This window comes from Phaseolus vulgaris, chromosome 2 (assembly GCF_000499845.2).
Source record: "Phaseolus vulgaris cultivar G19833 chromosome 2, P. vulgaris v2.0, whole genome shotgun sequence".
Classification (NCBI taxonomy): Eukaryota; Viridiplantae; Streptophyta; class Magnoliopsida; order Fabales; family Fabaceae; genus Phaseolus; species Phaseolus vulgaris.
In genome coordinates, this window is record NC_023758.2 from 40593524 (window position 1) to 40616363 (window position 22840).

At 28.8% G+C, this 22840-nt stretch overlaps 3 protein-coding genes across 3 annotated transcripts in view; 2 read left to right on the plus strand and 1 right to left on the minus strand.

Annotated features, from left to right (window-relative positions):
• LOC137809492 (uncharacterized) overlaps nt 1–1561 on the minus strand; it is an 11668-nt gene extending 10107 nt beyond the window's left edge. Inside the window, exons 1-2 of the mRNA XM_068610600.1 lie at nt 273–1561; nt 3–35 (exon numbers count right to left, since the gene is read on the minus strand). Of these exons, the coding sequence (XP_068466701.1) occupies nt 3–35; nt 273–1034 (795 nt within the window). The 5' untranslated portion in view covers nt 1035–1561. The remainder of the gene's footprint in view (nt 1–2; nt 36–272) is intronic.
• Nucleotides 1562–5560: 3999 nt separating this feature from the next.
• Nucleotides 5561–7328, plus strand: LOC137812088 (FHA domain-containing protein At4g14490-like). The gene is made up of 2 exons (XM_068613984.1): nt 5561–6779; nt 7152–7328. Exon 1 carries the CDS (start codon nt 5639–5641, stop codon nt 6752–6754), a length of 1116 nt encoding a protein of 371 aa, XP_068470085.1. The 5' UTR covers nt 5561–5638; the 3' UTR covers nt 6755–6779; nt 7152–7328.
• A 6181-nt stretch (nt 7329–13509) lies between these two features.
• Nucleotides 13510–14991, plus strand: LOC137812089 (non-specific lipid transfer protein GPI-anchored 14-like). The gene is made up of 3 exons (XM_068613985.1): nt 13510–14035; nt 14144–14242; nt 14581–14991. Exons 1-3 carry the CDS (start codon nt 13708–13710, stop codon nt 14715–14717), a joined length of 564 nt encoding a protein of 187 aa, XP_068470086.1. The 5' UTR covers nt 13510–13707; the 3' UTR covers nt 14718–14991.
• The last annotated feature ends 7849 nt before the right edge of the window (nt 14992–22840 follow it).

Here is a 22840-nt window from a genome sequence, read left to right on the forward strand (position 1 = left end):
ACAAGAACTTCAAGCTCAGGCCCATTATAGCTCCACTACAAGGAACACAAAACACTTAATAAGGTTTTTTGCCCAACATCAACTGTATTTGGATCCATGGTCCAATTTCAGTAAGTATAAGTCAGCGAATGTTAAAAAACTGTTTGAATATATAGGAACTAAAATTTTAGACTCTAAACCCTAAACCAAAATACGAATCAAACAATTAGTATTTAATGAACCAAATGTGAGTAAAATGAAATACAAAGTAGCATAAGGTGATATCAACATACCCTTCCATCAGTTATAAGAATAGAAACCTTCCTCATGCGAAATTTGAAAGTAATGCCACTAATTGAATTTTGAGAAGATCCTGATTCCAGAACATCAAATTTTACAGCACCCCATGAATGAATTGCAGGATGTGAAATCCATATATTGGCATTATCACATATAATCTCCACATTGAGTTTGCTGCTGTTTGGATGATTCTTACAGAGTACAGCGACCACATCAACCTCAATTACATCAAGAAGTGGCCAAGATGTATGCCTTCCATTCTCAACTATAATTATTACACTGCTTAGTTTATCAATTTTGGACTTCAGTTGAATACCTATGCTTCTTATGACTAATTCAAAAACATTCATGTTTAAAGAAACAGTAAGAAGCTTTGCATCTTTTGCTTCAGAATATACACTTGAAGGTTTCACATTGAGACCTTCAGCATGCTGTAATTCCACACAAGCTTCTTCGCCAACCCAAACAGGGATGTGAAATGTAATACACACTTTTTCTGACTTAATTATTAAGACATCATTCTTAATCTCTTGTGAGGTAAAAGGTACTGAGGTGCTTTCAGAAGCATTCACAGTCAAACTACTTGTTATTGCTTGCCCTGGAATTTTTTCAAAATTTGCATGAAAATCATTAAGGAATTTAACAACCTCGGTCCACTCAGGCAAATGAAGCCAAAAATCAGCAGAAGAAAGACAAAGGCCCAGTTCATTTTTCCCATCACTAGATTGAGAAAAAGAAATACCAAGTACGGACATGGCAGAGGAGGTTTGGTTGCATTTTGCTAAAACAGAATCATGTGGAGAGTAAAACACTAAGGTAGAGAAACGCAAGTCTAAGTATGCCAAGGAATCATTCAATATGCATGCAGAACAAGTGAACCCCAAATCACACTTGGCTAGTACCGGCCGATCACCACCTACACTTGCTCGATTAACATCGCAAGTACCGGCCGGTCGCCCACTACACTTGCTCGATTATCATCGCAAGTACCGGCCGCTCACTACGCTTGCTCGATTATCATGGCGAGTACCGGCCGCTCGCTACGCTTGCTCGATTATTATCGCAAGTACCGGCCGCTCACTACGCTTGCTCGATTATCATCGCAAGTACCGGCCGCCCTCTACACTTGCTCGATTATCATCGCAAGTACCGGCCGATCACCACCTACACTTGCTCGATTATCATCGCAAGTAATGGCCGGCCGCCCGCTACACTTGCTCGATTATCATCGCAAGTACCGGCCGCTCACTACGCTCTGTGTGTACCATTCAAATTTATCCGAATTTAAAATACAAATGCTTAATTTTAGAGGGTGTATTTCCAAATGAAGATGAGTTTTTCTTTAAAAAAAGAAATGAGTTGTTCGTATTAATTAAAGTATTCCACAGTTACAGCTACGGTTAGAGGTTGACTGGTGTACGCGTTATAATAAATGGGCGTGCACTTAGAAACATGTAAATTAGTTTACACGAGTGACCAATATATACATTTGTAGATTTAATTTAATTTTATTCTAATATATTACTTTTTTAATTTCTTAATTTTAAATTATGTGATTTTATTCATTTTTAATTTAATTATGTATAAAAATTGTTATTTTTAAATTTTTAACGGTGAAATTGAAATAATTAAAAATTAAAGATAAAAAATTACATAAAAATAAATTAAGGGACAAAATTATGAAAACAAAAATTGAAAGAACTAAAATTACGGAAAATAATGTAGAAATCAAATTTCAATTAAGGCATCTTTTTAAGAGTTAAATACCCAAATGAAGTACTTTAATGAAGGGCTTTACTATTCATAAAGTTCGAAACTTATTGAAACGTACATTTTTTTTTTAAAGGATACATGTGATATTATACATTTACACACACAAGCAAGATAGTTGACTTTAAATAATTTAAAAATTATATATGAATTAACTTCACAATGTAAAAATAATATTTTGATTTTTCACAATGCCAAAAATATTTCTTATTAATAATTATTCGACAATTTAAAATGTGATTTTTGCACAATCTCAAATTAAAGTGTATAATAATTATAAATTTAGAATAAAGGTTATGTCATATTTTGTCTCGTGGAGATACAACTAAAATATAATTATAAGAACAGGTAATTTTATGTTTTTTTTATGGTTTAAATTTAATTATTGCACTAGTGAAAAGGGACATTTAATTATAATTCACTTATCATATCTAATGAAATGGTGAGAAACTTGTAAATTAGGTAAGATTTTTTATGTCGGTTAAACCTTTAATCAACAAGAAAAGTATTTATGTTGACTCAATTTAACATTAACATAAAAGTTTCAGTTTTAATTTAAGTTGATATAAAAAATTTATGTAGGTTAAAAGGATGAAAACTTCATTCTATACTTTTTTTTCTTCATGTTATTCTCCTTCTTCTCAGTTCTGGGATTTTTTCCAGCACTCCTATAACTTCTTCCTGCACTTTCATAGGGATGATGAAATTTCCATTTTATCTTTAATGAAATAAATAATTTCATAACATTCCCTTTTCATGCATGTGTTGTAGCCAGACTCATGCAATAAAACAAATCAGATCAAGAAAAGGGAAACTTAAATAAATTGTATTTTTATTATACAATCCAAAATATAAAATTTTATTTTGAATTTAAAAACAACATCCAAATTGTACTGTCTAACATGATATATTTTGGATTCTACAAATTCCAAATTTAAAAATATCTTATGAATTGTTTTTTAAATCCATAATTAGTTTCTAAAGTGTATGTTTTTTTTAAACGTATTTTATATTATACAATGTAGTATTCTTAAATCCGAAAAAACTTTTCAAATTATAGAATTATAAAATAATAAATTTTATTTCAATTTATACAATCCATAATATAATTTTCTGCTCTAAATTATATAATAAAAATGCATAAAATCTAAGTTTGTATACATTAGATTCTGTAGTCCAAAATTAATAAAAAAAACATGAATTCAGAATGATGTTTTTGGAAGTGACAAAATTACTGGGGTGTAGGAAAAATTTCCTACTCACTCCTTTATCTACCTTGTTACCTTATTACCCTCTTCTCTATTTCCAAAGATTGTGGTGAAACCACCATTAATTACAACACCGTTGTGCTGAGGCTGTCATGTCATGACCATAGCTTGTTGTTGTGGTCACCAATAGACAGCTAGTGACCACCAATATATACTTAATTTATGAACTCTACATGAAGAAAAATAAAAAAAATAAAAAAATATTAGTTCTAAAACAAAATCAAACTTTTTTTTTGTTCATTAACAACCAATTGAATGAATATTGCAAAGTTGAGATGGTGACATTAATCTCCCAGTACTATTGAATTGGCTTCATTAAATAAATATATAATCCATTGAGAAGTGTTAGTTATAGAGAAATGTACCATTCATTGAGTCGGTGTTAAGTTATTCAGAAATGTGTCATTCATTCATAATAAAAATGGACCACATTAATATCCATTACTGTCCTAACTGGATTAAGTACTCTTTTTTTTTCACTTAAATACAAGAAATAAAAAACAATTATATTTAATGCACGTAGATATAAATAAAATTCAATTACTGCAATTTTATTGTGTATTTACCTTCGGAAATATTTTGTCCCATTTTTTATTATACTCTCTTATAACTTTATGGTGTATAATGTCTAAACTACTTATAGCGTCTAATATTTCACATTGTATAATATCCACATATTCTCTACCATCCAAGTAGCGTTTAGCCCTAAAGTACCGTCTAATGTTTCTACCATACCTCCTCTCTTTATACTCATTATGATATATACAAGTTTGTTTCATTGATAAAACAAATAAATATATTCAATTTTATGGTATTTTTATTAATTATTTATAATAATAATATTATTATTACTATTCTTATAATTCAAAATATGGTAGGTGAAATTAGTTTTTTTTATATGAGATAAAAAAATATTAACAAATATTTTGCTATAAAAGAGCATGGTCTAAAAACTAGTTGCATTCACATGTATATGTGTATATCGATGAATGAATTTATTTTATAGAGTAAATAGTTGTTTAAAGGAACTTGCGAAGTTAAACTTGGGTGGTTCCTATGCATAAAAAGAACATTTAGCAGAGATACATATAAATCAATTTTAAAGTTAATTATGTACTTTAGAATGCTACATACCAATTATACTAATTTTAAAATCAAATAATTTTGCATAATTTAAAAATAAATATAAATAAAATTTTAACATAAAATAATAATGATTTTAATTATTAAACAATTATACAATAATATTAATGGTGAAAAGAATACAGATATGACATTTACTCAGTTGTAAGATATCAAATCAAATAGATACATCTCCATTAAATTTAAGATTAATCAACACCAAACTTATGAACTTGTGCAAAGGTTGGGGAATTTTTTTGGTTAGTAGAATATTTGCATTTTTTTTAGGGCGTGTAATTCTTATGATTGTTTATTAAAACCCTTTTTTCATCTATAATTATTTTCTTATTATAGACAAAAAAAGAAGAAGACAGAAACGCGTGATGAAATGTCTTCAATTTGCTTTCTTTAACTTAGAGGAAAGAAAAAATCTACACATTCCAAAAATCTCATTATCATTTATCATGAATAATGATGGTATAAAACATTTTACAAATCATAAATATAAGTTACTTTCTAACTAGATACTATACTATCAGATGAAATATTTACAACGGTAGGGTTAACCACAATGAAAATTAAATATATTATGAAGTTGAAAAACAAGACAATTTCATAAGTATGATATTATACATGATTTTCACATTTTATTTTCAAATAAGTTTCAAATGAATGTGAATTCTTCTTAATATAACAGATTAAACAAATGTAAAGCAATTGTACATGAAACTTCTTGATAAAGCTTAAAGGCATATTTAAGATTTATTTATCAAATTTACAATTATTTTATTTAATTAATACTATTTTTCTTATCATAAATCATAAAATTTTCTTAAAAAAGGGAGGGATAATGATGATATAGTGCATCAACGTGATCAAATTTCAATAGCAACAACGATCTGCAACAAATTTTTGTTATTCAATATAAAAAGATAATGTCATTTCGATCATTGTTGTTTGATAAATAAATTTTTATGATTTAATGAAATATCTATTCACCAACAATTTACAATGAAAAGTGATAAGTCTTTTACTATTTGCTTTTTTTAAATAACATGTGCAGTATACAAAAACAAATATTTTCCCAGCTTTTAAATTGAAAATTTTAAATAATGGTTTGAATAGTTTTGAAGTTTGGTGAGCGGGAGAATGTGGTGAGTGTTTTGTTTGGGCAGATTCACTAAATCACTTACTTTGAAATGGAAGAAGCTCTGATTCTGCGACTGGAAATTCTGCAAGGCCCTCTCCAAGGCAAAACCCTAGACTTCAAACCCGGATCCGCTGTCCGAATTGGACGGGTGGTGAAGGGCAATACCCTTCCCATCAAGGACCCTGGCATCTCCTCCAAACACCTCTCCATTCTCAACGAATCTGCCAAATGGATCCTCCGCGACCTAGACTCCTCAAACGGCACCGTCTTGGACGCCTCCCGGATCCCCCCAAACACCCCCTTCACCCTCCACCATGACTCCACCATCAAAATCGGAGAATTCACCTCCATCCGCGTCATCTTTCTCCCTTCCCAACAACAACAACAACAGCACGACGCTCTTCCACCCAGACGGAACCCTACGCGCCGTGGTCGAACCGCTCCGGCTCCAGATCCGGTTCCGGTTCCGGCTCCTTCTGAACCGGTTAAGCGACGGTGCCGACCTAGAGGCAGGGGAGTGAAGGGTACGGATAAGAGTGAGGTTCAGAGCGTTGATGAAAGCGACGCGGGTGTAGTGGACGTGCAATCGGAGCGCGTGGATCCTCCCGCGAGGGTTACGCGGAAAACGAGCAGAGCACGGAGCGTGGTTAAGGAATCGAGTGTTGAGAATTTGATTATTGCGGAGGAGAAGGTGGAGGAACGGAAGAGTACGCGGAATCCGAGTTTGGTTGTGGTTTCTGTTTCCAGTGATGATGATTTGGATGTTCCGGTGGTGGAGGAACCGAAGAAAGCACGCCGGACACGGAATTCGAAGAAAACGAGTGGAGTGACTGCGAAAATTGAGAATGTTGAGAAGAAGACAAAGTTGGGTGTTGCTGGAAAGAGGGGATTGGATAAAGAAGGTGAAGATGGGAATGGTGTGAAAGAGGCTTGTGATGGGAAAGAAAAGGGGAATTCGAATGAAGATGATAGGAGTTGGCCTGATTTGAATAAGATGACACTTGGTGAGTGGTTTGATTTCTTGGAAGTTCACTTGCCCAAACAGATAATTGATGAAACCGAAGAGATGATTGATTCAATGACTCAAAAAGCTGAGAGACTCCGCAAGTACATCGCTGAAATGCAACAACAGAATGGCAAGGATAAAATGGCACTTGAGAGATAGGCCAAACATTTCATTTGTTGTGTTTGTAAGTATGCTTACATAGGGCATGATCTTCATAAATTTAGTTCCTACTGCACAGGCGGTAGACATATCTATTACGCTGCAAGCTGCTTAATGGAATTTTGTATCTATTCTTAGATATGGTTTGAGGACTGCTATTGCATGATCTTCTCTGGCTGAAGATCTAACTTGTGTAGGGTTTTAGTTAGTAAATAGCTTTTCTTGAACCATCTTCTCTAAAAAGGATTAGAAGGTAGAAAGGCTATTTCTTAGCAAGAGTGAGATGAGATCCCTATATTAATTTGTATAAGTAGTTTTCATACTATGCTATTAGAAATATGCAAATTGCATTTATATTTGTGTGGACAATTGAGTGAATTTTGTCCCCTTGTTCTAGTCTTCAGTGTCTTCGCATAAGGGAGATACAAGTTATCCGTTGATTGACACCTTGCAACTTCACACATTGCTTTCCGTACACATTTGATGACTTGGACAATCTTTGCTACTGGGAAATGAATTCTAATATATGCAGCTGACTAAACATGGTGTATGTTTAGTCGTACTTTTTTTTATTCGCAGATATTCCTCTTGATCTTTACAAACTAAAAGCTTTTAAACAGCATATTATGATTTTTTTATGTCCCTGTTCCTTTCCTATCATATCATAAGCCTTTTTTATGGTGTGTTTGGTTTGTGTTATGTGTACTGTTTTCATTGCTCACATGAGAATTTAATGGAACCTGTTTCCTAAGCCAAAAAATAGCTTAGAGGTTGTAATGTAAGTACGGTAACTGTATGCTAGTGGTGTGTGCGGAAGAGTAGGAAAAAACATTCCACATCTATAGCTGTCATCTATTCTCCCATTTCAACCTGATTGATTGTAAATGTGATTTGCTGAGAGACTCAGAATTTCTGAGTACTAAGTTAGTTTATGATAAATTTTAGTTTCTTATGGTCGAAGGTTACTTTCAAGCACCGCTGGCAGAGTGCTAAGGATAAATATTCCCACTTCTATCTTTCTTTTATTGTTTTACTAAACTAAATTGTTGTTTGATATAGTCAAGGGGTCATATTCCTCACCTGCGTACACGTTGTGATTTTTCTTCTCAGCAAATTTCTTTCCGTTGGCTGGGTCTAAGGGCAAAGGAGAATAGTATGTTGTAGAGTATCTGATTCACTCTGAATAATAGAAAAATGATCATGAAGATAAAAAGGTGCAATAAATTATCAATTTTCTGTTTAAGCTATGTTACGGTATGATTGTTCTAAAAAGCTATGGTAAATGGAAAGTGTGTCTTCTCCAATTATTGAGTCACAATACATGAAGTCTATATATATTGAGTTGACTGAATATGTGTTTTGTGCAAAATTCTACCACCAATTATGAGAAAGTCTGGCTACAAGACTTTGTATTCTTTAAAATGCTTCTTTGTTGATTTTGAATCATATTATATACCTTTTTGGAGTGCGAGAACAAAACAAAAACCATTGGAGTTCACTATAACTTGCAACAATTTGATTTCTTCACATTGACCGTAGATATATACGCAAGGAACAATCTGAAAGATATACTTAAAAATGCAGGTATAGTACATGGTAAAACATATAATATAAATATTATCACCTCAACCTATTTGCTAAGGAAGAAAAAACATTCCTAATTGAATAGTTTTGTTGCATGAAACATTTGGCATTTTGATGGCATTGAATTGGAGATAGGTGAAGAGAGATGAACATTACATAGGGTTTAGACTTGGAAAGTGCTTAATTAATATTTAGCCCTTATTTTTTTTTGTGCTTGATAAATATATTCGACAAAATAGCTAAATACTGATTAACTGAAAGATGATACAAATACCAGTATGTCTCCATGTAAATCAGGAATCATGATACACATCGGTGAATAACAAATATTCAACCCATGACCAACACTATAAATAAACTTTTTGCATAGGTGTAAGATACATTTTAATCAAACACTTTCTACACATAGTACTTACTTAATCGTCAGAGTACCTTTTTTAGGTTAACCCCGACCGAGCATCAACATTTGAGGAAGGAGAGTCAAGGAAGAGACGAGGAGATCACTGATACATCAACAATTGTACATCCAGTTTCATATACTATTTAGGTCATTTTTGCATATACAGATACATATATAAATTAAAATGATTTTTATAAATTAATTTTAAGTTAAAAGCAGATTGTTTTTCTCAATTACATGGAATTTTTTTTTTAAACATGTCCTTAGAAAAATAGTGAAAATGATTCTATTAACAAATTTTAATTCGTTGTCAATAATAATTGAATTTTAAATACATTATTCTCTTAAAAATACCTTACAATATTTCACGCCTTTGGTATATTATGCAAAATTATTTGATTTTAAAATTAGTATAATTGGTATGTAGCATTCTAAAGTACATAATTAACTTTAAAATTGATTTATATGTATCTCTGCTAAATGTTCTTTTTATGCATAGGAACCACCCAAGTTTAACTTCGCAAGTTCCTTTAAACAACTATTTACTCTATAAAATAAATTCATTCATCGATATACACACATATACATGTGAATGCAACTAGTTTTTAGACCATGCTCTTTTATAGCAAAATATTTGTTAATATTTTTTTATCTCATATAAAAAAAACTAATTTCACCTACCATATTTTGAATTATAAGAATAGTAATAATAATATTATTATTATAAAATAATTAATAAAAATACCATAAAATTGAATATATTTATTTGTTTTATCAATGAAACAAACTTGTATATATCATAATGAGTATAAAGAGAGGAGGTATGGTAGAAACATTAGACGGTACTTTAGGGCTAAACGCTACTTGGATGGTAGAGAATATGTGGATATTATACAATGTGAAATATTAGACGCTATAAGTAGTTTAGACATTATACACCATAAAGTTATAAGAGAGTATAATAAAAAATGGGACAAAATATTTCCGAAGGTAAATACACAATAAAATTGCAGTAATTGAATTTTATTTATATCTACGTGCATTAAATATAATTGTTTTTTATTTCTTGTATTTAAGTGGAAAAAAAAAAAGAGTACTTAATCCAGTTAGGACAGTAATGGATATTAATGTGGTCCATTTTTATTATGAATGAATGACACATTTCTGAATAACTTAACACCGACTCAATGAATGGTACATTTCTCTATAACTAACACTTCTCAATGGATTATATATTTATTTAATGAAGCCAATTCAATAGTACTCGGAGATTAATGTCACCATCTCAACTTTGCAATATTCATTCAATTGGTTGTTAATGAACAAAAAAAAAGTTTGATTTTGTTTTAGAACTAATATTTTTTTATTTTTTTTTTATTTTTCTTCATGTAGAGTTCATAAATTAAGTATATATTGGTGGTCACTAGCTGTCTATTGGTGACCACAACAACAAGCTATGGTCATGACATGACAGCCTCAGCACAACGGTGTTGTAATTAATGGTGGTTTCATCACAATCTTTGGAAATAGAGAAGAGGGTAATAAGGTAACAAGGTAGATAAAGGAGTGAGTAGGAAATTTTTCCTACACCCCAGTAATTTTGTCACTTCCAAAAACATCATTCTGAATTCATGTTTTTTTTATTAATTTTGGACTACAGAATCTAATGTATACAAACTTAGATTTTATGCATTTTTATTATATAATTTAGAACAGAAAATTATATTATGGATTGCATAAATTAAAATAAAATTTATTATTTTATAATTATATAATTTGAAAAAAAATTCGAATTTAAGAATACTACATTGTATAATATAAAATACGTTTATAAAAAACACACCGTTTCAAAACTAATTATGGATTTAAAAAACAATTCATAAGATATTAGTACAATCTTGTTTTTAAATTCGAAATAGAATTTTATATTCTGGATTATATAATATAATCAAGAATATAATCTGTTTAAGTTTCTCTTTTCTTGATCTAATTTGTTTTGTTGCATGAGTCGAACTACAAGATATATACTAATTTATGTTCTGTCTTACTTCACTTGTCATAAATAGTTTATTTTAATTTAGTTATGTTTATCAAATCAATAAAAAAATGTGTTGGTTAGAATTCAATAAAATCCATACTTACTTTGCCTTAAGTATATTCTAATAATGAAATTACATTCTCAATTTATAAAATACATTATTTTTCTTTAAAACAATACAATATAGTTATACAGGAAGACAAAGAAGATAAAAGGGAATGTTGTAAAAATATTTATTTATTTCACTAAAGATAAAATGGAAATTTGATCATCTCTATGAAAGTGCATGAAGAAATTATAGGAGTGCTGAAAAAAAAATTCCAGAACTAAGAATAACATGAAGAAAAAAAAAAAAGTATAGAATGAAGTTTTCATCTTTTTAACCTACATAATTTGTTTATATCAACTTAAATTAAAACTTAAATTGAGTTAACATAAATATTTTTCATGTTGATTGAAGGTTTATGTATCACACATCGACTAGAGATGAGGACAACTCATTGTGAGAATAATTCATTGTATATAAGTGGGTGCAAGCCTCAACCTTATGAGCCGGTTTTATGAGTTGAGTTAGACTTTACATTTCATAATAGTTTATCTGACATAAAAAAAAATCTTACCTAATTTACAAGTTTTTCACCATTTCAATAGATATGATAAGTGAATTATAATTGAATGTCCCTTTTCACTAGTGCAATAATTAAATTTGAACCATAAGAAAACATAAAATGACCTCTCCTTATAATTATATTTTAGTTGTATCTCCATTAGACGAAATATGACATAACCTTTATTCTAAATTTATAATTATTATACACTTTAATTTGAGTTTGTGCAAAATGATAAATCACATTTTAAATTGTTGAATAATTATTAATAAAAAAAAATATTTTTGGCATTGTGAAAAATCAAAATATTTTTTTTACGTTGTGAAGTTAATTCATATATAATTTTTAAATTATTTAAAGTCAACTATCTTGCTTGTGTGTGTAAATGTATAATATCACATATATCCTTTCAAAAAAATGTACGTTTCTATAAGTTTCGAACTTTATGAATAGTAAAGCTCTTCATTAAAGTACTTCATTTGGGTATTTAACTCTTAAAAAGACGCCTTAATTGAAATTTGGTTTCTACATTATTTTCCGTAATTTTAGTTCCTTCAAAAAAAAAATTCATAATTTTGTCCCTTAATTTATTTTTATGTAATTTTTTATCTTTAATTTTTAATTATTTCAATTTCACCGTTAAAAATTAAAAAATAACTATTTTTTATACATAATTAAATTAAAATTGAATAAAATCACATAATTTAAAATTAAGAAATTAAAAAAGTAATATATTAGAATAAAATTAAATTAAATATACAAATGTATATATTGGTCACTCGTGTAAACTAATTTACACGTTTCCAAGTGCACGCCCATTTATTATAACGCGTACACCAGTCAACCTCTAACTGTAGCTGTAACTGTGGCATACTTTAATTAATACGAACAACTCATTTATTTTTTAAAGAAAAACTCATCTTCATTTGGAAATACACCCTCTAAAATTAAGCATTTGTATTTTAAATTCGGATAAATTTGAATGGTACACAGAGAGTTTAAAAATTATAGGTAGAAATGAAAAATAATAAAATTATAAATATTAGTCTGATATTATAATATAATTAAGGTCCTTTAGTTTAGTCAAAAATATCTTTCTCCAGTGATAGCGACCAAGAGAAAAGAATAGGAAGATCCTTTGGACGTTAACTGCACTGTACATTTATTAGTCACCATTTTGAATTCAAAATTTATTAATTGTTTCATTATAAAGTTTGTGTTTAGTGCCGAAATGCTGCTTTATTATTTAATACTAATTATTAGCCCTTTTAATGCTCTACGTTTTCAAGGTACAGTAACATTTTGTTATTATTAATTGCCTTTTTACATAATTCATTACCTTCTATGTAGAAATATTCATAAAGTATCAAAGTATTTTCGCCATGTCTCAATTCATTATTAAATACTTTAATTTAATTCCTACTAACCCAAACAAAAAATGGTTAGAGGCATTCTACTCAAATTCAAATTCAGTTTGAATTTATGAAAGTTTAAATGGCTTATAAGATGTACCCAAATCATCCTCCTGTTTATAAAAGAAAAACATTCAACTGAATTATTTTAGTAGCCTTAATTAATATATTTTAAATTTATATAAAAAATCATTTTATTGAAAATTTAATATTTTCATTCAAGTATTCTTGATCTTATGTCAATAAAATAAAATAAAATAAAATAAAATATTAAGGGTAAAAAACGATTTTGATTGAAAAACAATAATTTGTTTTTGAAATCTCGTTTGTTTTAATGTTATGACTCCAAGTCAATTAAAATAATATTATTAGGGTCAATTGAAATAACTATATAAATTATTACTAACCTCTATCCTAAAATTATTAATTAGACATAGGACAATTGTTATTTTTTTATAATCTTTCACGTTTATTGGTTAATTCATTCTTAAAAATAAAATGGTGAATTATTACACAAATTTAAAGAGAGTGTAACAATGAGTTAACCGTCAAAATATTTAAACAAAAGTAAAATATATATTTTAAATCACTTAGTAAAACGAACTTTTTCAATAAAAAATTAATTAAAAATACTTAAATTATTTATTTTACTTCTACCATTGGTGTACCCTAAACTACTAGTTATTTTAAAAGAAGTAACTGTTTTAGCATTTATTAACTGAATTAAACATGGGATAAATATTGAATTTTAGAAAATGGGTTCAGAGATATCTAAATGCGGACAAGCAATAAAGTTGCAACAGTGAAGGAAGCAAAGCAGTGAGGAAGCTGAGCGTTAGAAAGAAAGAGAGAAGCGCAAAGACATTTTCTTTCTTTCTTTCTTTCTTTGTTTTTGTATCTCCAAGAAAATCATGGGTTCAATCAATCTAGTGCTCTCGTCAACCTTGTTGCTCCTTTTGGTCGGTTTTGCAACCTCCGATATTAACCAAGACAAATCAGAATGTATGAACAAAATCATTGGTCTGGCTGGTTGTCTCACCTACGCCAGTGGTGAGGCCGCAGTCCCCACCATGGATTGCTGCTTTGGTCTCAAAGAAGTTATCGACAAAAGCAAGAGGTGCCTCTGCATCCTCATCAAGGATCGTAATGACCCAAGTCTTGGCCTCAAGGTCAACGTCACCCTTGCTCTTAAACTTCCAGAAGTTTGCAAAACACCCACTAACATAACAGAGTGTGTTGGTGAGTTTCTAGACTTTTTTTCTGTGTGCGCATGTAATATAATCTATGTATCACCCTTGGTTTCTTACGTGCCCCTGTCCAATTTTCAAACTTCATTTCTTGTTTCAGATCTTTTGCATTTGCCACCGAATTCCGCCGACGCTAAGGTGTTTGAAGGGTTTGAAAAATCCTTGACAAACCAAACTAGCCCCCCTTCTACCCCTGCTGGTAAATTTATACTAATCATTCCTTTTTATTCTGCATAATCCGGTTTTGATCCCTTTATATATAGTGAAATCAGTTTCTATGCATTTTTTTTATATGCAGACAAAATCAGTGAACACAATTACAATAAAAAATATTATCTGTTGCTGCTGTTCATCCATGTAGACTAGAGATACCCTTATAGTAAACTGACTGCATTAATTGGGTGTGAAGTTTTGGAGTCGGTTATTGAAAAAAGAGGATCAAAATCATGGAATCATTATACATGTTTTAATCATTGAAAAATATATATATGATTTTGATTTATTTTAACATCGTGGGTGGTTGAAAATTCTCTGCAGCTACTGCAAAGGGAGAAAACATAAATGATGATAACAAGAAGAATGGAGGGTGGGCAAAGAAGGGGTTGGTGACAGAAGTGGTATGTGGAATTTTACCGTTACTGTTGGTATCCCATTTGGTGCTGTTCCTGGTTTGAAGCTTAAAGATGGAAGGTAAAGTGTGTTAGGTGGTTGTGTCTATTATTGTATGGGTTTCATGTGTTATGCATACATAGTTTGAGGATGTAATTTCTAATTTGTTGCTACTAAGTGTGTTGTCCTTTTCCTCTAGTTATTATGTTCAGTGTGTACCCATTCTCTCTTGTTTCTGAGTGATTAATTTTCCAACTGATGGAACCATTCCGAGGGACCCCTTATTTAATCTCCACAACTTGTATGCTTCAAATATCTTTCTATTCACTTCCTTCCAAACATGGATTTCACGTCTTTTTCTTTTATCACAATACTTTTACTTTCATCCACTAATGATCATAATAACTAAATAACAAACTTAAAACTATATATTTAACTAAAGCATAATATAAGTCTTTTTTTCTAATTTATTATCTGTGTAAATTAAAATTAAAAAAAACAACAGTGTAACAGTTTCATCGTTTTTAAACTTAAACCCGAACCTTTCTTTTTCCGAAGACATGTTGGACCAAACATTCCGTGTTTGAATTGAATTTAGAGGGTGTATTTTGTGAGTTTACTTATTTATTTTAGATATTGACCTATCATTAATCTTTTTTTTTACTTTTTATGATTCGTTTCTTCTTGCTTTAAAATATTATACAAAAAAAAGAAAAAAACAGAAAACAAAAGACTTTAGTTGACTCTTTTTTTCAGTTCTAAACCCTATGATGTCTACTAATGTTTGAAAAAGTTATTACTTGTAAAACAATATATTGATAAAATGATTTAATAGTTTTTCTATAAAATATTTTATATTTTTTATGAAATACTAAAGTTTCTCTTTCTCATTTATTCTAATTAAATATTATAAATATGTGTCATTTTTACTAATAAATCATGTTAGAAGTGATTAAAAGAGTGAATTTAGTATGTTGAAATTATTGTTCTAAAAATACCAAAACCAACTGAATTAATTATGTTTATTATAAATTACTCATAAGAATAAGAGAATAACAAATAATAATGATTAGTTTAACCATATTTTAACATAAACATAACTGTGATTAGTTTAACCATAATTTAATATAAACTGGCCCGTATATAATGAAAGGGTAATTACGCAATGATCTTTAGCCCTAATTTTTTCCAATTGTTTCTGTGTAGCTTATCATTTTTTTATTTTTTTTTGCAATTCACAAATTCGTCGGTAAGTAGGAGTTTCCAACAGAATTCCATATTAATTCATTAAAAAATTTAAAAAAAAATGCAAGAGTTAAAATTTCTTTTAATTTTATTTCTCTTCAGTCAATTTACTAAATTTGGACAGTTGATCTTAAAAGTTAAAGAAAACCTTAAATGAACGGTTACAATTGTAGATTTTATAAAATACATGGACAATTACAATTAAACATTTTCATTATTAGCTAACGTGAACTCCACACAAATATGATATTATAATTATTTTTAACTCTTAAAATAGATTTAGTATCATCATTTAAACATAGTTCGACATGTTTAAAATATAATAATTTATTTATTAAAATATAGTAATGTAAGTAGAATCAACTTAATTAACAATAGATAATAAATAATCTATACCTATATATTATATATATATATATAAAAAAAAGGGATTCCCCTCTTAACTGCTCTTAATTTTTTTTCCTATTTTATCCTTATATTAATATTTAATTTTATTATTGTATTATGGTTATTGTGTCATTTCTTATTCTCCTCTTAACTGCTTTTAATTTTTTTTTTCCATTTTATCCTTACTTAATAATTTATTGTATTAATTTATTTTGGTTATTTGGACATTTTATAATTTCAATAATTGATAAAATAATTTTTTAATTTTAAAATTTATTTTATTTGTTATTATTTAACTGGAGAGTGGAGAGAATGAAGATAGTGGAGAGAGTGGAGAGAATGAATATAGTGGAGAGAGTGGAGAGATTAATTAGTTACTTTTCTGTTTTAGAGATCTTCTTCTCTATTAAATAAAAAATTAAAGATATTTGTAATATTTTGTGGACCACTTTAGTAGGAGAGTGGAGATTTGATACGTTACTTTTCTGATTTAAACTGATATTTTTTTTTTATTAAAATTGATTTAAGAAACAGATTTTATGGTTCTCCACTACACATAACCCACATATCCTACTTTTCACTTTCTCTCTCCTATATATAGGTACCTACTTCCCACTATCTCTCTCCACTACACATAACACATTCTTTTTTACCATACTTCTCACTTTCTTTTCACTTTCATGTAAAATCATATTTCTTTGATTAATCTTTGTGAAACCCTAATTTGACATTTGTTTCATGAAATTGTAATTGAAGTTTGTGACTAGAGGGAACGAAAAGACTCAAAAAAGTTGCGCGGTTGGTAATTCTCTTTATATGCATTTCAATTTGTAAAACACTAATTTGTCTTCTAAAATTGTGATGAAAACATGTGACTAGAGGGATAAGAAGGACTCAACAAGACGGAGCATTAACTAAACTATATTCTCATTTCCTCATATTTTATGGAAAAGTTACTTCTAATTTGATTTTTAAGATTTCTGTCATCACCATTTCTTTATCTTTGCTCTTCCTCTATATTTTCTTCTTTTAGGTTTTGATTTTTGAAATCATCTCAACTTTTCATAAAGTTATGATTTTAGAGACCACATTCAAAATAGGTTTGCTCACCAGAGAGCATTATGTAGAGAAGGTATGTCATCGTGTTCTTAAATCTATGTTTTACATGTTATATTTCGTTGTTGCGCTCACTCCCTAAATTGTAAGTTTCTAACACGAAGGAACATTAGATTTGGGTGCGAAAGATGGGAACAATTTAAACGAGTCTCTATACAGGTCCAAGGGTCCAAGGTGAAGATAAGAAGCAGATTTCATTGCATTTTCTTCTTTTGTTGGTTTATTGTTTAATGGTGTCATATGTATTGTAATGATTGTCATATATTATTGGTTATTTATAGACCTAATAAAAAATATTGGTTTAATTCCTATAATTGATAAAATATTAAAAATTATTAAAAAAAATATGAAACTCAAATTCTATTTAATTAAGTTTTAAATAAATTTTAACTATTACCAAATACATATATTTTTACCCATAATTAATAAAATATTAAAAATTATAAAAAAATATGAAACTCAAATTCTATTTAATTATTTTCTATGAGAGACGGTTTTGAATTCAAATAGCAATTTTGAATTTTAAATTTTGAAAATTCATTCATTCTCTTTACCATATGTAACTTTTAATTACCGCTCTTCACTATTTTATTAACCTACTCTTTAACTGTATACTCTTTAACTTCTCATTTTAATCTTATTAAGAGAAATTGTTTTTGAAGAATAAAAAAATACTAAAGAAAAAGAAATAAAAAATGCGGATACAAACTACTCTTTAACTTCTCATTTTAATGTTATTAAGAGAAATTGTTTTTGAAAATAAAAAAATACTAAAAAAATAAAAAATGCGGATACACAGGCACATCAGTGCCTACCAATTCCGTAAAATTAACGAAAATTTCATTAAAAAATGGGTATATAAAAATACATTCTAGACTCCTTTTCTCGAATATGTTTTTAGATTTTTTTTTCAAAATGATTTTTTTTATTGCGGATTTTTTTTATCTGAAATGAGTTTTTGATTTTTTTTCTGAATTTCCAGATTTATTTTTCTACAATGTATTATTTTCAAATTTTAAAATAAATGATATTTTTAAATTTTTAAAATTGTGTTGGATGCAGGTTTAAAAATATTGGTGCAAGAAGAATTTGCCTAAATAATAACCTTTAAATAATTAATATTATAAGAAGAATTTATATATACACACACAAATATTCGGTAAAAGAAATTCAGAAAAGTGACAATATAAAGGAGACAAGTTCTGTAGCCAAATTGTGGCTTTTACATAAAAAAGAGAGTTTTCCTAAGCTACTATATTACCTCCTCTTCTAGTAAAACTAAAGTCATGATGGTAATATTCCTTTCAAGGACCCCAACAATCTTCAATAATCATGTCGAATTTCTTGTAGAATTTCTCTTTCATAAATCCCTAAATTGTTGTCTATTCATGAACAAAAAAAACTCCAAATATCTTCTATGCAATTGTTTCGTGCACTCAATCATTTTTAGACCTACACTCAACCAATTTTTAAAATTTTTAAATTGTCTGAAAATTTGGAATTAAGAAATATATTTCAGAAAATGAATTTTGGAATAAATCTTTGTATTTTGGAAATAAAATACCATAATAGAATTGGAAAATAAAAATCTCATTAAAAAAAAGACTATCCACAAACCTTCAAACATTCAACTATGTGGGTAGACTCCACAAGTCTTGTATGACTCATTCTTCATTTTGTTTTTCTCCCAAACAATCCTTTGAAAGTCATTCCAATTAAATAACAATCAAATATTAAAATAAAGTTGCAGTTAATTAATAAGCAATTGCCGTAAATTGTTTATGTAAAAAAAGGTTAACGTGAATTACAATACGGATAAACCATTTTGCAATTCATAATTTTCTTCCTACCCAAAGTAAAATATGAATTTCCCATATTAATATTTCTTATGATGTATTTTTAGTTTTGTTGATGTTTATGGATTATCAAATCTAAAATTGCAAATTGTACATATTCTAACCAGATAGTGATAATTTTTAATTTTATTTTTTAAATTAAGAAAATGTAAAGAGACATTGGGGCGTTGCGTAAAGAATCAGCCCTGCATTTCTTGTACCTAGCTTAAGTGTCTCCATTAGTTGTCCTTTTACACTTCAAATTGTTGAAAATATCACTCAATCAAAAGAAGCAATTTCTATATATTAAAATTAAGAAGATATTTTATTTTAAGATATTGAAATTATTTTCTTAACTTTTAACAGCATGTACATTTATTATTGAAGTACATTTAATGTCTATTTGTAGTTTTAATAGAAAGGTTTCAATCTATAATAACTAGAGAATAAGAAAGATATACAATAATATTATAAAAAGTCACTTTGTAAGTGAAAAAGTAGTAGTGAGTTTATAACCAATTAAGAGATATTTTATCATTTTCTGCAAGATTGTTGCAAGTTACTTAAAGAAAGGTGAGTGATTGTACTATTCTTTTGAAAAAAGAAAATTTTTTATAGCTCTTGGTTCTATGAAGTTCTTTATCTCATGTGTTTTTTAAGTTGAGAATAATATGTATGTTATTTGTTCTCTTTATTATTATTATTCTCATGTTTTAAGCTATATAGATAGGAAAAAAAATTTGTTTTCACATAAACAATTTAATTTTTCAATAGTTGTATTAGAACTCTCTTATTTTTGGGAGCATACCTCTATATGGAAGAAGTTTACTCATATTCAAAATTCATGATTGAAGATAGTTTATTTTGTAAGAGTTACATGAACATATAACATGTAACATGAAATCATCGAAGAAGGTTTAGAAAGAATAAGAACTTTTGAATTGAAAAGTTGTGGTTATTATTCATAAGTATAATCATATAAGTCTATTTAAGCATGTGTCGATGTACACTAATGCTTATGAGTTATAGTCTAAGCTAGAATTTATGATTCAAAAGAAAAAAAAAACATAAATAAAATAGACTTTGTCAAACAATTGGTGAAAATGGAATATAAGGATGATTTAAGCATGATAAAGGACACAAATAATTTCAAACACTTGGTCAAGTAACTAACTAAGATTGAAATGAATGTGGATGATGAATTGCAAGTGCTTTTACTCAATTATTATATGAGAGTTGGGAGATTTTGTTAAGACCTTGTAATATAATATGTATCTAGAAACACTAAATCATATTTTAGTGAATTTTTTTGAAGTTTATAAATATAATTATTTAACTGAGTTAATTATTACAGTCTTACAATGATTATGAACTTTCTACTATGTATTTTATTTAAAAAATTACTATTACATTCATTGGAACTTTCTATGTTCATGGAATAAGTGGGAAACAATTGAAATATTGTAATCACTATTTAATTGTAATTACAAATATTGTAATCACTACAAAATAGACGATCCCTCAAGGAGGAAGGAAGTTAGTGAACTTATTCACTCATACATTTATGCTTCGTCTGGAAAATATCTTGGAGGTGCATATTATTTTGTAACCTTTATTGATACTAACAGAAGATTTTAGGTATATATGTTAAAAACTAATGACCAAGTTTTTCATATTTTCATGAAGTTTCTAGCCTTGGTAGAGCATGAGAATAAAAAAAGGTGACAATGGTAAACAATATCGTGGTGTTCTTGAGAAATATTTTCAAAGACATGATATCAAACTAGAGAAGACATTTCCAAAGACTCCTCAAATAAATGGAGTGGCTGAAAAAATAAAACAAATTATTGAAAAAAAAAGGTGAATGCATGCTAAATCATGGAAACCTCCCTAAGTTCTTTTAGGGTGAAGCTCTGAAGACGACAATGACATTGTAAATTTCTCTCCATCTCAGCCTTTGAAAGGAAGAATTCCATAGGAATAATGAGATAGGAAGAAAGCTTCTTATAACAGCTTGAAAGTCTTCACATGCAAAGTATTTTTCTATGTACGCAAGGATGAAAGAATAAAGTTGGATGTTAAGACTAAGGAGTGTATATACCTTAGATCTCCAAGGATGAGTTTGGGTATAAACTATAGGATCATGTAAAGAAGAAGATTGTTAGAAGTAGAGACAAAGTGTTATTTGAAAATCATATGATTAAGGAACTTCAATGATAATGGACAAAAAAAATCCAAGGCGAGCAATGATGATGTGTTAAATCATCCTACAAGCAAAATATTAGGAGGAGATAATCCTCAAAGTCAATTTTTCCTACTCAAACAAACCCTTAGTTATCACATTCTCAAATAAATTTTAAAGAGTAAACGAATCTTAATTGTCAAATGGATTTAAAACACTGATTAATGAAAGAAGATCAAATGCAATTTGTGTTAAAACAATCTTTAAGAGATAAACGTCTTTTCAGTAGATACTCATAAGATGAATATGTTAAACTAATTGTGGATGGTGAACCACAAAGTTTTGATTAAGCTATATGGAGAGAAAAGATAAAGAAGTTTGAATCAAATTCATGAATGGGAAGATGACCTTGTTGCATGAGAGTGAAACTATGAGCTTATGGAGCTATCTAAAGGAAACAACCACGAAAGAACAAGTGGATATACAAGTTAAAGTTTGAAGAAGAGAGAACGTACTCGTAATATAAAGACTAAATTGCAGTAAAGGTTTGTAAGCAGAAAAAGGACATAAATTAAGAAAATATTTTCTCGCCAGTGGTGGAGACACCCTCTATAAGGGTATTTCTAGGTCTGACACCTTGCCTAGATTTAAAGATTGAACAACTTAATGTAAAGACTATATTCCTTAATGGAAAACTAGAAAAAGAAATTTACCTCAAACAACCAAAATGATTTAAAGAACCAGATAAGGGAGTTGATGTGTCATTTGAATAAAAGTCACTATGTTATGAAGTAGATCCTAAACAATGATATAAGAAGTTTAAATCTTTTATGACTAAGCACAATTTTTTAAAAACAATATTAATCAATCATTATGTATTCATAAAAAGATATAGTGATAATGATTTTCACCATATTGTTGTTGTATGTAGAGAACATGTTGATTGTGGATGATGACAAGAAGAAGATTGAATAACAATATAAAGAAAACTTTAATAAAAAGGTTTATTATAAATAACTAAATATAAAGATGGGAAGAAACTATAGGTTATTATGGTTGTCTCAAGAAAAATACATTGAAAAGTCCTTAACACAACAAAGCCAATGAATGTTACACTTGATGAGCAAATGAAGTTGTGTAAAAAGCATTGTCCAACAAGTGAAGATAAGCAAGAGATCACCAAGGTGTTTTATTCATCTGCAATACGTAGCCTTTTGTACAAAATCAAGCATTTTTTTTATGATGTGGGAGTTGTAAGTTGCTTTTTGTTAAATCTTGGTAAGGAGCACTTGAATGATTTTTTTAATTATTCAACCAGATAACTCAATTATAATTAAATTGGGTTAAAAAAATTATTCTGCACTCAATTGGAATTACTTGTACCCTATTGGAGAGTGAGATGAGTCGATGTTATATGATGTAA